This window comes from Suncus etruscus, chromosome 12, assembly GCF_024139225.1.
Source record: "Suncus etruscus isolate mSunEtr1 chromosome 12, mSunEtr1.pri.cur, whole genome shotgun sequence".
In the NCBI taxonomy this organism is placed as follows: Eukaryota; Metazoa; Chordata; class Mammalia; order Eulipotyphla; family Soricidae; genus Suncus; species Suncus etruscus.
This window is the reverse complement of record NC_064859.1, coordinates 95,861,224-95,873,576: the sequence shown is the minus strand read 5'-3', so window position 1 is coordinate 95,873,576 and position 12,353 is coordinate 95,861,224. Positions and strand designations below refer to the sequence as shown.

The 12,353-nt window shown below is 52.5% G+C and overlaps 1 protein-coding gene across 1 annotated transcript in view; it reads left to right on the top strand.

The window, feature by feature from the left end:
- Positions 1-11,886, top strand: part of GALNT14 (polypeptide N-acetylgalactosaminyltransferase 14) — a 130,199-nt gene extending 118,313 nt beyond the window's left edge. Inside the window, exons 10-15 of the mRNA XM_049784189.1 lie at positions 773-899; positions 2,587-2,679; positions 5,503-5,586; positions 6,040-6,184; positions 10,127-10,246; positions 11,430-11,886. Coding sequence (XP_049640146.1) covers positions 773-899; positions 2,587-2,679; positions 5,503-5,586; positions 6,040-6,184; positions 10,127-10,246; positions 11,430-11,582 — 722 coding nt within the window. The 3' untranslated portion in view covers positions 11,583-11,886. The remainder of the gene's footprint in view (positions 1-772; positions 900-2,586; positions 2,680-5,502; positions 5,587-6,039; positions 6,185-10,126; positions 10,247-11,429) is intronic.
- The last annotated feature ends 467 nt before the right edge of the window (positions 11,887-12,353 follow it).

Below are 12,353 nucleotides of genomic sequence, written 5' to 3'. Positions count from 1 at the left end.
ACCTCATGCCCTCCCTTAGTGCAGGAACTCTCTGGGCCTGAAGCCAACTGGGGTTCTTCCTGAGGGGGCAGTGGGAGGATTCTGATGTCATGGCAGGGCATCTTGGGTGCTATCTGAGGGTCAGGGAAACAAGGTGAGTAGAGGAGCCCAGGGGAGGGTCAGGAAAAAGAAGTGATCTTGATGCCTGCATTGGGCGAGTAGGAACAAAGTTAGATGATCAATTCTGTGCTCTGAGCTTTGTGATCTTCCCCGGCTCTGTTCTAGGACCCCTTTAAGAAAGAGGACAGTCATCCTGAGCTAGGGAGACAGGTCTAGATACTCTGTCTGGGGTCTTATGGGTGCACAGTCCAGTCTGGGGCATCCCAGCCAGGCTTTTGCTGCCATGCCAGTGCATGAAACTCAAGGTCTGGCTCTCTCTGGAATGTGACATCAGAAACTTCTCTGTTCTCTGGCCCTAGGAATTATGGGGAAGCTTCAAGCCCATCTTCCTGGGCTTGGAAGCAGCTCTTCTCCAACCGCTGTTTCTGGGATCTCAGGAACCCCAAGCCCGCTCCAGTTGGGTCCCGATGCCCCTGCACTATTCGGAGACATGTGTTCCTACATCATTATATCCCACCCTCTGTGCCTGAGCTCCCCCTTCCCAGTAATTGATGGAGAAATTGAGGCAGGGCATACTGGGTGGTCTGCTCCCCTGGGATCTGGTGCCCAAAACTGCCATCCTGGGTTCCTGCTGGGAGCAGAGAGCAGAGGTGACAGTTCTCCTGTCCTGCAGAACTCTCCTTCCGCACATGGATGTGTGGCGGCAGCATGGAGATCATTCCCTGCAGCCGGGTGGGCCACGTGTTCCGAAAGAAGCATCCATATGACTTCCCTGATGGGAACACCAACACCTACATCAAGTGAGTGAGGGCTGGGTGTGGGAGGAGCTTGGGATAGGGTTGAAGGGAGAGGCCCCGAGGGGGGGTCCAGGGCAGGCCCAGGAGTCCCGAAGATTACCCAGGTCTTCCCCTGAAGGCCAGGCCAGGCGCCTGCTTGTCTGTCCTGGTTCTGGGGTACAGGCTGTGCTGTCATGGGGGAGGCGAGGTTTCCCTTCAACAATGGCTGAGGCCTCACCCTGGAGACTTGACACACTTTTCGTGGCTTTACCCCTGAGGCTCACAGGGTTGTCCCTGGGTGTTGGGGTGCTCTGAGGCAGCCCAGAAGTTACTTGATCCCAGAGTTCTAGAAGATCTGTCAACCCACCTGCTCTTTCCTGGGGTTTCTTCCTCCTGCATGGTGCATGGACAAAGTGTGGTGGGCTCTTGGGTGTTCCTTCCTTGCTCCCTTCACTCTTCTCCTCCTCCTCTCTCCACTTTCCAGAAAGTTCTTGTGACCCCACTGTCTTTCACTCCCACTGCTGTTTCCCTTTTCTCAAATCCTCCTGTCTGAGCACCTGCCAGCCTTGTACCCCTTTTTCCTGTCAGCTAGACCTCCTGGAAGGGAAAACTGGTGCCTCATTTTGGTTTCTCCAGGTTTTCTGTCATGTGTTTTTACAGGTGTGAACGGGCCTAAATCCCATCTTGATATCACAGTCTATGAAACTTGGATAGGAACATGGTGGAAGGGGGAGGGGTGAATCTGTGAACATCTGAGGAAACTAAGGCAGACACAGGGACACATTTCCCCTCTCAGACTTTTAGAAGGAGTTGAGCCAGGAAGGCTGGGCCATTGAATCATGGAGACCACCTGGGAGCGAGGGCAGGGCCTTGGACTCCAGAACATTCCTTGTCTTTGAATCCTGACTCATGACTCTGGGCCTGCCACCTGTGGGTTGTGGATCTGACTGAAATTATGGAAATGTGGCCCCATGTTTGCAGGCCCTCGCTCATTTCCGGTCCCCCAGTAGGATGAACTAGCCCTGTCTCTCCCTCTCTCTCTGGACCCTCTGCTCCAAGTAGTACAGACTAGGAAGACTACTTCTCAGCGAGACCCTAAGATCCTTTACATGGTGCTGCCCTTCCTGGTCTGTGATGTTCCCAGACCTTCCGGGGTCCCGCCTCTGATTGGGGTGCACATAGGCTCCTGTTCTCTGCCTGACTCAGTGACACTCCAGGGCCCAGAAGCCCAGAGCAATGCCCCATAGAAGCTTGGAGCGGCCGCAGAGGGGTGAGACTAGATGCTTGACTCCGGTGTCCACATCTGCATCTGAGGCTCAGGCCCTGTCACAGACTTTAATGTAGATATTGTTTCCTTAGCAAGAGAGACCACAGGGGGTGGGCAAGTAGATGCCCCTCTTTGTCCCCCTCCTTTATCTTGAAGATTCTGCCCACAAGCCACTTCTCCTGACTTGGTTTTGGGGGTGTTTTTGGAGCCACTGAAGTTCCCTTTCTTTTTTGCTCTAACTTTTCTGATTTGTTTATTTGGGGGAAGAACTTGTCATTTTCACTAAGATCTTGGGGCGCAGGCCTGTTAGGAGGCTCATGTGGGGGAAAAACCCAAGGGCTGCATGGCCCCGAGAGACTAATGTAGCTGGCTGGGAGTGCCCCCTTCCAGGGACTGTTTGAACTGGACGTATCCCAGGAACTGAGGGGCCCCATCCCCCCCCAGGAACACCAAGCGTACAGCGGAGGTGTGGATGGATGAATACAAGCAGTACTACTACGCTGCCCGGCCCTTCGCCGTGGAGAAGCCATTTGGGAAGTAAGTGTCACAGGGAGTGGAGCTTGGGCCTTTACTCGCTGTCAGGGATGGAGCCATGGTCCCATCATGCCCGCACTCACCAACAAGAGTGCCAGGAACACAGCCATGACGCCATTATGCCCAACTCACCCACCAGAGTGCCTGCCATCAGCTGCTTTATCTCTTACCCTACAGGCACATGTTGCACACACTTATACACATGAGCGGACATACCTGTGTACATATTCCACTCACACTCCCAAGCTCACAGTCATGAACACATATATGCGCACTCACATAGCACACACATTCATATACCCTTATCTACGCACATGCACTCACATTCATGCGTAGTCATGCCCTCAACACACATGTATGAAACAGCCATGTTCATACATGTACACACAATACTCAAATTCTTTGTTTTGTTTTGTTTTGTTTTGTTTTGTTTTGGGGCCACACCCAGCGATGCTCAGGGGTCACTCCTGGCTGTCTGCTCAGAAATAGCTCCTGACAGGCACGGGGGACCCTATGGGACACGGAGATTCAAACCAACCACCTTTGGTCCTGGATCGGCTGCTTGCAAGTCAAACGCCGCTGTGCTATCTCTCCGGGCCCACAATACTCAAATTCTTACACGCGTATGCTCACTCACAAACACGCACGCAGTCTTCTCATGTGAACGTAGGTACACATTTGCACTCATACACAATAGAACACTCATCCAAACTCACACATTTTCACATACGCATATACACTCATCAAACAAGCTTGTGTTGACCTGTATGCAGGTTTACTCAATTGTACTCAGAGGTACATTTTTTTTTTTGTTTGTTTTTGGGTCACACCCGGCAGCGCTCAGGGGTTACTCCCTGGCTCTACACTCAGAAATCACTCCTGGCAGGCTCGGGAGACAATATGGAATGCCGGGATTTGAACCACCATCCTTGCTGCGGACTTTTATCATAATTAGATAAAAGTCCCTGGAGCAAACCTTATTGGGTTTATTTTTCCACTGGGAGTCAAGCAGATGCACAAGCGGACGAATATGAAATATGAATTATGAAATATGAAATAAATGAAACCACACAGAATTACATGGTGAAAACAAGCGGTGAGGGAGAGAGTTTATTTCTTGAATCGGGCCTTATATAGACGGATTTTTGGGGTGTAGCCAGGGAGAAAGGAAAAGGGGATGAACCAATGAGATCAGAGCTAGAATTAGCATATGAAGAGACAGGTAAAGAGAAACCAGATACCTATAAGAAAAATGGAGGGAGAGAGAGATCACAAAAAGAGTTCAGCAAGAGACTTTTGGCGGGCTTTGGTACTGACATTTCTTTGTCTGTAGGAGAGCTGAGGCTGGATTTTTATAGTGGCCAAATAGAGAAGGATGTAATGTTACAGCCATGTTGGAATTACCGCCAATGATCCACGCAAAGGGTCAAATGATTGACTTCGCTAAGCAGGCCTTTTGGCAAATAATTCTTTTAGAAGAGGAAAGCCCTGCACCAGGGAAGGAAAAGACCACATCTTGTGTGAGCTTTCCTTAGATGGGATGTAACAATCCTTCTGCATGCAAGGCAAATGCCCTACCGCCATGCTATCTCTCCAGCCCCCAGAGGTACATTTGCACTCACGCACAATCTCAGACACTTGGGCACCCTCCTGCAACGCACAGTGCTGTGCTCACACATACACTCACACATGTGGCATACACTCCTACCATACATACATGCACAAGTTCTCAAGCATGGGCCAAACATGCTCCTGCACACTTTAAACTCCATAAATGCTGCTGTGGGAACTTATCTCACCATCTCACCAATTTATCTTACCTCTGGGCTGTCCGAGCTCATACTCCTACCATGGGCTATTGCCTACCTTACCCTCACCCTCACCCCATTGGTTTATCTGCCTCTGCAGTACCCCATGTCTGGTTAGTCAAAATAGCTCTTGTTCAGCCATGAACTCCCCCCTAACCCCGACCTTATTCCTTCCTGTGTCTCCTGCTGGTTGACCCTCTAGTCTCACTCTGGGTACCCCCTTGTTCTGATTTTCTCCCAAGGCCATTCTGGCTGGGAAACACTAGTCATGTTCAAGCCCACTCTTCCCTCTGTACCCTCCTGTCCATGGGCATCACCCCACCCGACTAGTCTGGATGAGCACACATTCAAGGTGCCCCCCAGACTTTGCAGGTACTCCCTGCCTGCCACAGCTGCCATCAACCATTTTTTTTCTTTCTTGGTTAGTCACAAGTTCTCCCTCTTTCCCCTGCTGTGCCCCCTTCCTGGCATGTTGTGAAGCCCAGGAAACATTGGGGAGTCCCCATCTGACCAGGCTCCGGGAGCAGCATTCTTGGAGTTGGGGACAACTGGAGGCATCACAATTGCAGGCACTGAAAGAGATTTATTTGTACATGAGGAGCCCCAAAATGAATTCACCACTTACTTAGGGCTTGTTTCTAATGAGAAGGAGCACCCCAACTGCCATTGTCAAGTTAAAGATCAGATTGTATGGAATTTCTGAATCTTCCTCGTTTGATTTGTAGTGTTCATTCTCTCTCTTTTTCTCTTCTCTCTCTTTTCTCTCTCCCAGTTTGCTTCTCTAGGGCTCCTCTCTCCCTTCTCTCTCCTTTTCTCTTTCTCTGGGTTTATTTTTCTCAGACTCTCACTCTGTGTCTATCTCTTTCTGTCTTTGTCTCATTCTCTCTCTCTGTTTTTGTCTCACTGTCATTTTCCATCTCTGCCCCTCTTTGCTCCCTGTGTGTGAGTGGCAGGGTTAATAAACCAGGGGAAATGATTCCGTGTGATTCTGACTCTGTTACACTCTATCTGTCCCCAGCATCGAGAGCAGAGCAGACTTAAGGAAGAACCTACGCTGCAGCACCTTCAAGTGGTACCTGGAGAACGTCTACCCCGAGCTCAGGTACCCCCTCCCTGAGCTCAGAGCTCCCCACTAAGACCTCAGGGACCCTCTCCTCAAGTCCAGGCACTCCTATACCCATGTGGCAGCTCCATTGGCTGCATGGACACCTCTTGTGGGCAGGTGGAAGCAGAGCCAGACCTTGGACAGCGACCCAGGACTTTGACCTGAGATCCCAGAGGTCTTGTACTCCCACATAGCCTGAGGCCCCTAGGGAACCCAGCACTGGGGACTGGGCTATGGGTCTAAAGGTTTGGGGGTCAGGAGCTGCCTCTGCTGCCATCCCTAGTGCTGTCTTGGGCAGCCTGTCTTCCCAGCTGTGTCTCAGCTGTGCTGTGGGTTAAAGCCATGCCCAGGGCCCCTGCCCTGCCTTCCTGCAGACTGGCCCAGCCCCAGACAAAGCCAGTGGCACTGATCCGGGTGGAGCAGGTTCACATGTCCTTGGCTCTCGCCCAGGATCCCCACTGACTCCTCCATCCAGAAGGGCTTTATCCGCCAGAGGCACAAGTGCCTGGAGTCCCAGAAGCAAGCTAACCAGCAGCTGCCTGACCTTCGGCTGAACCCGTGTGTCCAGAACAAAGGCCCAGATGCCAGGTCCCAGGTGAGAGACAAAACTGGCATTTCCAGCATGCTCTTGGCCTCTATAATCGGGTGTCCAGAGAGTTCTGGGCTCGGTGGCAGAGAAGAACAATGCTGGACCCTCTTCTGCCCTGAGTCTGGCCTCCCACATGTGCCTGCAGGAAGTGGTCATGAGCTGATGGGCAACTGGACAAGGCCAGCTGAGTGGCACTGAGCCTGTGCCAGTCAACAGAGGACACAGAGCTCAGCACAGCTCTGGGTGTCCTCCAGCACCTTTTCCCATTGCCCTTGATTTGGCAGGGCCCTAGTGGGCCCTCCTAATTCACTACTGCTGCTTCTCCCAGATCTGGGGGGGCCTCCTCAGAAAGATCTCCTGGAACCTCACACCCTGTGATCTGTGGGTCATGCATGGTCCTTCCTGCCAACGACAATAGCTCTGCCAGCCTCAGTGCTAACTGGTGAGCTCTCCAGCCTTGCCATGAGGCCCTCAAGGAGCCAACTGTCTCCTGTAGGTTGCAACCTTGTGCTTGCTGCTTGGTTTCCTGTTGGCTGCCCTCCCAGCCCCCTGTTTTCTTCCACTGAATGTTCACCAAGGCTCTCTCTCACTCTTGCTACTCTGGGGACAGCACCCTAAGGGTAGCCTCTTTGGTCTAGGAACTGGCCAACTTTGTCTTCACTTAGGAATGAACTTATTTATTCATTCATTCATTCATTCACGAGCTCACTCATTCACTCAAAAGAACTCAAAAGGACTCAAAAGGACATTGCTGCATGCTGTGAAGATACTGAGGGGAAAAGTAAAGGGGTACAGCTCAAGGACTCCCTTGAGGTCTCACGCACACAGCAATGTGTACACTGGCCCAATGAGTTTCTCTTTCTGTTCTGTTAAGGCTGGTGCCCACACAGGTGCCAAGCAAGGCTATGAAGGAGAGGGGGGAAGGTTCCACAGATAAAGGAGGGAATCTGGACCCCCAAGAGAAGGGATTTCTGGGAAGGGGCAGGAAAGAGGAGGAGGAGGCCTGGGAAAGCACCTGTACTGGGCAGAAGGGGGCACTGACTGCCAGAGCCCACCCATGTATGCTTGAGACAAGAGAATAGGGAGGCATTTCCAGTCCCTTCCCAGGGAGCAGGTGGGCTTCTCCTCCAGGAGTGACATGGTGGGTGTGTGGGGCCTGAAGTTGGTACAGCTCAACTTTGCACCCCTATATCTCCCACCCGACCTTTCCATCCCATACTGTAAAGGCTTTCCTTGCCCTGCTCTGCTCCTCATTTCTGCCCAGGGAGTATTGGGACCCCATAGAGTGGGTTTCCCACTGCTAAATCCCAGCTCAGAGGTCACTGCTGGAATGAGGAAGGCAGAACATGGCAGCCAGAATGGATGCACACGTGGCAAAGCTTAGGCTTGGAAGGTGGAATTCTGGAGGCTTTCACCTCTGGAGTCAAACGGGTTGTTCTGCTTATTGGGGGGTTTGGGTTTTGTTTGGAGGCCACACCCTGTGATGTGCAGGAATTACTCCTGCCTCTGTGCTCAGATCATTCCTGAGATGCTCAGGGCACACTGTGTGATGACAGAGATTGAACTGGGGTCCGTTGCATGCAAGGCGAACACCTTCCCTTTCGTACTATCTCTCTGACCCCAGGAATGACAGCATGTCAACTCCCTGGACAGTTCTGAGAGAAGTGAGGGTGGTCCCAAGTGGGCAAGAAATATATTTCCACAAGAGGCTAGTTTTCCTGGCACAGTATCTGTTCTCACGTGCAGAGATGCTTTCCCAAGCCCAGAATCTTTCCCTAGGAGCAGCTCTTCCTGAGTTTGCTCAGGCTGGGCCTTCCCTCACATACCAAATCTCAAATCAAACGTCCTTTGGTTTTACAAAAGGATAAAGGAAGTGAATGGGCTTCAGGCTTAGATGCTCTGTTTTAAGGCCCATATTCAGGCCTCCTCTGGGCTGAAAAGACATTCAAACCAAAGCCTCCTATAGCTCTGTACCCACCCCTCAGGTCATAGCCCCTGCCAGCCCACACATCACCTTTCCTCTCTCTGCTTGTCCCCTTACCTTGGGAAGCTCTTTGCTGGAAAATTGGAAAATGCCAGTCATACTGGCCCCCCTCAAGCCTGAACATGCTTCTGCCTGTGACAAGTCGCTAGAGGCACCTTCCCTATCTGATCCTACCTGATTGTTTCAGCAACTCTTGGGAATGGCTTCTGGAGGTGAAAGAGAGGTGCTACTGGTGGCAGGTTCTCAGAGCTTGAAGACGCTAATGTCTTTGTCCCTTCTCCCATGTCCTGGGGAAAAGCTGTTCGTGCCCAGGCAAGTCCTCCCCAGTGAAGTCTGATGGCACCCCTCCCTCCATGCTTCCTGCTGAGAGTTCAGGGGCTCTTCCCAGTTCTCAGGCTGGCCCATGAACCTGGCCCAAGATCCCCTAAAGTTTACTAAAGATGGGGTTTACTAATGATGGAGGGGGTGTCACCTGCAGAAGCATATCCAGAAGCATTTAGAGGAATGGACAGAAAAGTCTGGCAGTGGAGAGTGCCCAGTGTGAGTCTCATACAGGTCCATTATTTCAAGGAGAGTCTTGGAAGCCCCTGGACTGCCTGCCTGCTTGATCATAATCTTCATCAGGAAAAACCAAGCCATTGTCCACGGGGACCTCACTGCTCCCAGGAAGGCCTCTGGGTGACTTCCCTGTGTGCCCTGGGGCTGGAGACTGAATTTGCCAACCCCCTCATCCCCCACAGCCAGCAGTTCTCCCAGCCCTCGGGACTAGAGGCCCGGCCAGCCTGAGCAGCCCCTCTGCCTCCTGTATATGTTTCTGGTCTGGATCTCTTTAACAAACCCTTCATCAAGGTGGAAAGCATGAAAGGAGACTGAGACCCTGAGCTCTGGTTCCTGCTGGCTCCTCCCTCCATAGGAGCTGGGAAATGGTGGCTGGCAGTCACGCCAGGAAAGCATGGCTGAGTGTCTACTTAGCATAGGGGCTGTGATTTTGGAGTTCCTTGCTACAGCTTTCCAGGGCCACCTTCCCAGAAAACACAGTGGGCAAGCGGCTTCTTATCAGAAGAACCCCAGCCTGTAACACATGGGCAAGCACACAACATACCAACACATGTGAAAGTATGCATAGACACACAAACATATATGCATGTGCCTGTATGTACGTAGGCGTAGGCAGACTCACACATGTGCTTTCATACCCAGACACGCGTGCGCATTTGCAAACACACACCCACACAAGTGTACAAGTGTACGTACAGGCTTGTGTGTAAGATGCGTGCAAGTGAAAACATTGTGTGCGTGCTGACACGTGCAAGTACATGCGGGTTCGCATGTATCCGCACATGCCTGCTCTCAGCCATTTCCTTTACAGGAAGAAAGGCCAAAGGGAGCTCATGCTGTTCTTTGAGCCCCGTGAGTTCTTCCTCTTCCTCTCCCCCCCCCCTACTTCTCCCACCCCCATTTTCAGTCACGGCTCTCTTCTCAGTGTTCCAGATTGAGCTCCTTGTCAAAGAAGGAGCATTAGAAACTGCTGGAGGGTGTGTGTGTGTGTGTGTGTGTGTGTGTGTGTGTGTGTGTGTGTGTGTGTGTGTGGCTTTCTTCCTGTGATTGTTGGAAATACCACGGTGGGGAGCACTGGCAGAAAGTGGAAACTGAAAACAAATGTCAGACTCTCAGCTGGACTGGGGGCTGGAGCGCCCATTTAGTTCAGGTGGAGGGACTAAAGCTGTGCCCACAGTCCAGCTGGGGGCCAGTTCCAGGTCCCCACTGGTGGAATGTGGGGACAGAGACTTGCTGAGAGTGTGACATCCATGTCCCTCAAAGGTGACCTATTGGCCATCACTCCTGCAAGGAGGCCCGTGGCGTTTGCATCAAGCAAAGTTAATCATCATGGGAAGGTATGGGGGCATCGCAGGGCTGGTGCCCCCTTCAAAGCCCCCTGACTCTTTCCCATCTTCCTCCTGTAGATCTGGGCCTTTAGCTACACCCATCAGATCCTGCAGGACAGCCTATGTCTGACTGTCGTGGGCCTTTTCCCTGGCGCCCCTGTGTTGCTGCAGCTTTGCAGGACAGGAGATGACAGGCAGGTAGGTGTGGGGGTCCCACGACCCTGTGCTGCTCCCAGAGTCATCTGCGGGAGAAGCAGATCTAGAAGGAAGGGGGTGTCTGATGCCCCTCGGGCCCTGTACCAACTCCAAGTGGCGCTGTCTTCAGGCAGTTGCCCTGGGCACCTGCATCCTGGCCTTGCCCACACCCTCCTGGATCTCTGGGGATGGGTATAGGCCCCATTTCCCTTGCCAGGCAGCGCTAGCTGCTCTCAGCTCCCTGATGTCCAGCAGTGGCTTGGACCTCCAGGTCCAAGTGTTAGTCCCATGTCTGCCAGGCCTTGGGGCCCAACTCAGGGACAAGACCTGTCCAAGATCCTCTCCATGATGAACCAACTTGGTATTGGCCTGACCATGTGCAGCAGGCATGGCCCTTTGAGCACCCACCAAGGGACCCTTGCACTGTCTGGCTCTTTTTCCAGGTGGTGAAGGAAGGACTGCGGGAAGCCTCTCTCCCGGGTCCCTGGGGTGATGACCTTGGAGGTAAAGTGATCTTGCCCCAGGGTTCATAGCATTCAAGCTCAGACTCCACCTGACCACTCATGACTGAAGCCTGTCACAGCTTCTGGCTTATTGCTCAGGAAGTTATTGCTGTCTGATGAGTTTTTCTAGAAACCATATTGATTTTGCTTATTTTTTTTCATTTTTAGCCCACTTAAATACACATGTACACCTTGTGCGTGCGCGCGCGCGCACACACACACACACACACACACACACACACACACACATATACATACTTAAATACACACACTACCTTGCAGAGCAGTTGGTTCATTGCAGATCTAGCCCCGCCTGGTACCTGGGAAGTTTGGGGGTGATCAACCTCAGCAGTTCCTCAAGGTTGATTGGAACAAAGCAGCTACACTAGTGGTGGGCTTACCCCCACCCTCTTTCATTTAATCTCTCCTCATCTTCTCTCTCTCTCTCCTCTCTCTTCTCCCCATTTTCTCCCTTCTGTATCCTCTCCCTTTTCCCCTCTTACCTGTACCCTCTCTCCTCCTCTTTCTGCTGCTGTATCTCTCTACGCTTTTTTCTTTCTTCTCTCTTTCTCTCTTCCTTTCTCTCCCTTCTCCGCTTTCTACTTTCCTCCCTTCTTTCCCCACTCTCTCCTCTCTTCCTCGCCTCTCTTTTTCTCTCCTCTCCCTCAATTTCTCTCCCCCAGCACTGGACCAAATCTGGCTCCCACCTGGAGAACAAGGCTTCCCAGATGTGCCTGGACACAGACCCCCTGGCGTCGGAGCCCAGCCGGGAGTTGGTAGTCGGCCCATGTGAAACCTCGGTCCTGAGCCAGCATTGGGACATATCCAGCTCCTGAGGGACCCAGGGGCCCCACAAGGAACTGCATTGCAGATCCGCCTTGACCGCAGACCCAGCGAGCCAGGAGCAACTAACTCTGGAGGACAGAAACCAGATGCCAACTCTGTGGGTCCCACGCTGAGCCCTGAGCTCTGTCCCTGCTGACTTCCTGTCCAGGAGTGGAAGTGATGGGAAGAAGGTTTGACCTTTCCTCTGTCCCACAAGAGACCAGAGAGGAGCGTGTCCCTGTCCCTCCATGCCAGGGCTGGGCCTCCAGCGAAGGGCAGTGCCAGGGGCACCAATAAAGATGGCCTTGGAGTTTTCCCCATGCCTCCCTGACTGTGTCTCCCTTGTCCATAAAGGTGTGACTCAGTGGAACTGAGTGAGATGAGCAGAGGGGCCAGACCCAGGAGCTGGGTCCTGATTGTCAGACCTGGCTCTTAGCTGAAGATACAGGCCCATCTCTATCAGGAAGTGACCTTGCAGGGGTCCAGACTAGAGCAGACCCCCAAACACGCACATACATATACAGAGCTCACTCTCACTCCCTCTGAACATTTCTGGATACCCTCGAGACACTTTCTGCCCCCAAACCCCACGGACTAGACCTGTGGGAATTTCTTACTACAGAGTCAAGGGAAGAAGAACTGAACCTTTCTGCTTGTGTTCCCCCAGTCTGCAACTCTGTTCTCAGGGGTTCCCTCCTAGCCACAAGAGGGCTGTTGAATGAGATCAGGCCCCCTAGGGATCTCAGCAGAGCACTATCCACTTGAGCACTCTCTCTCTTTCT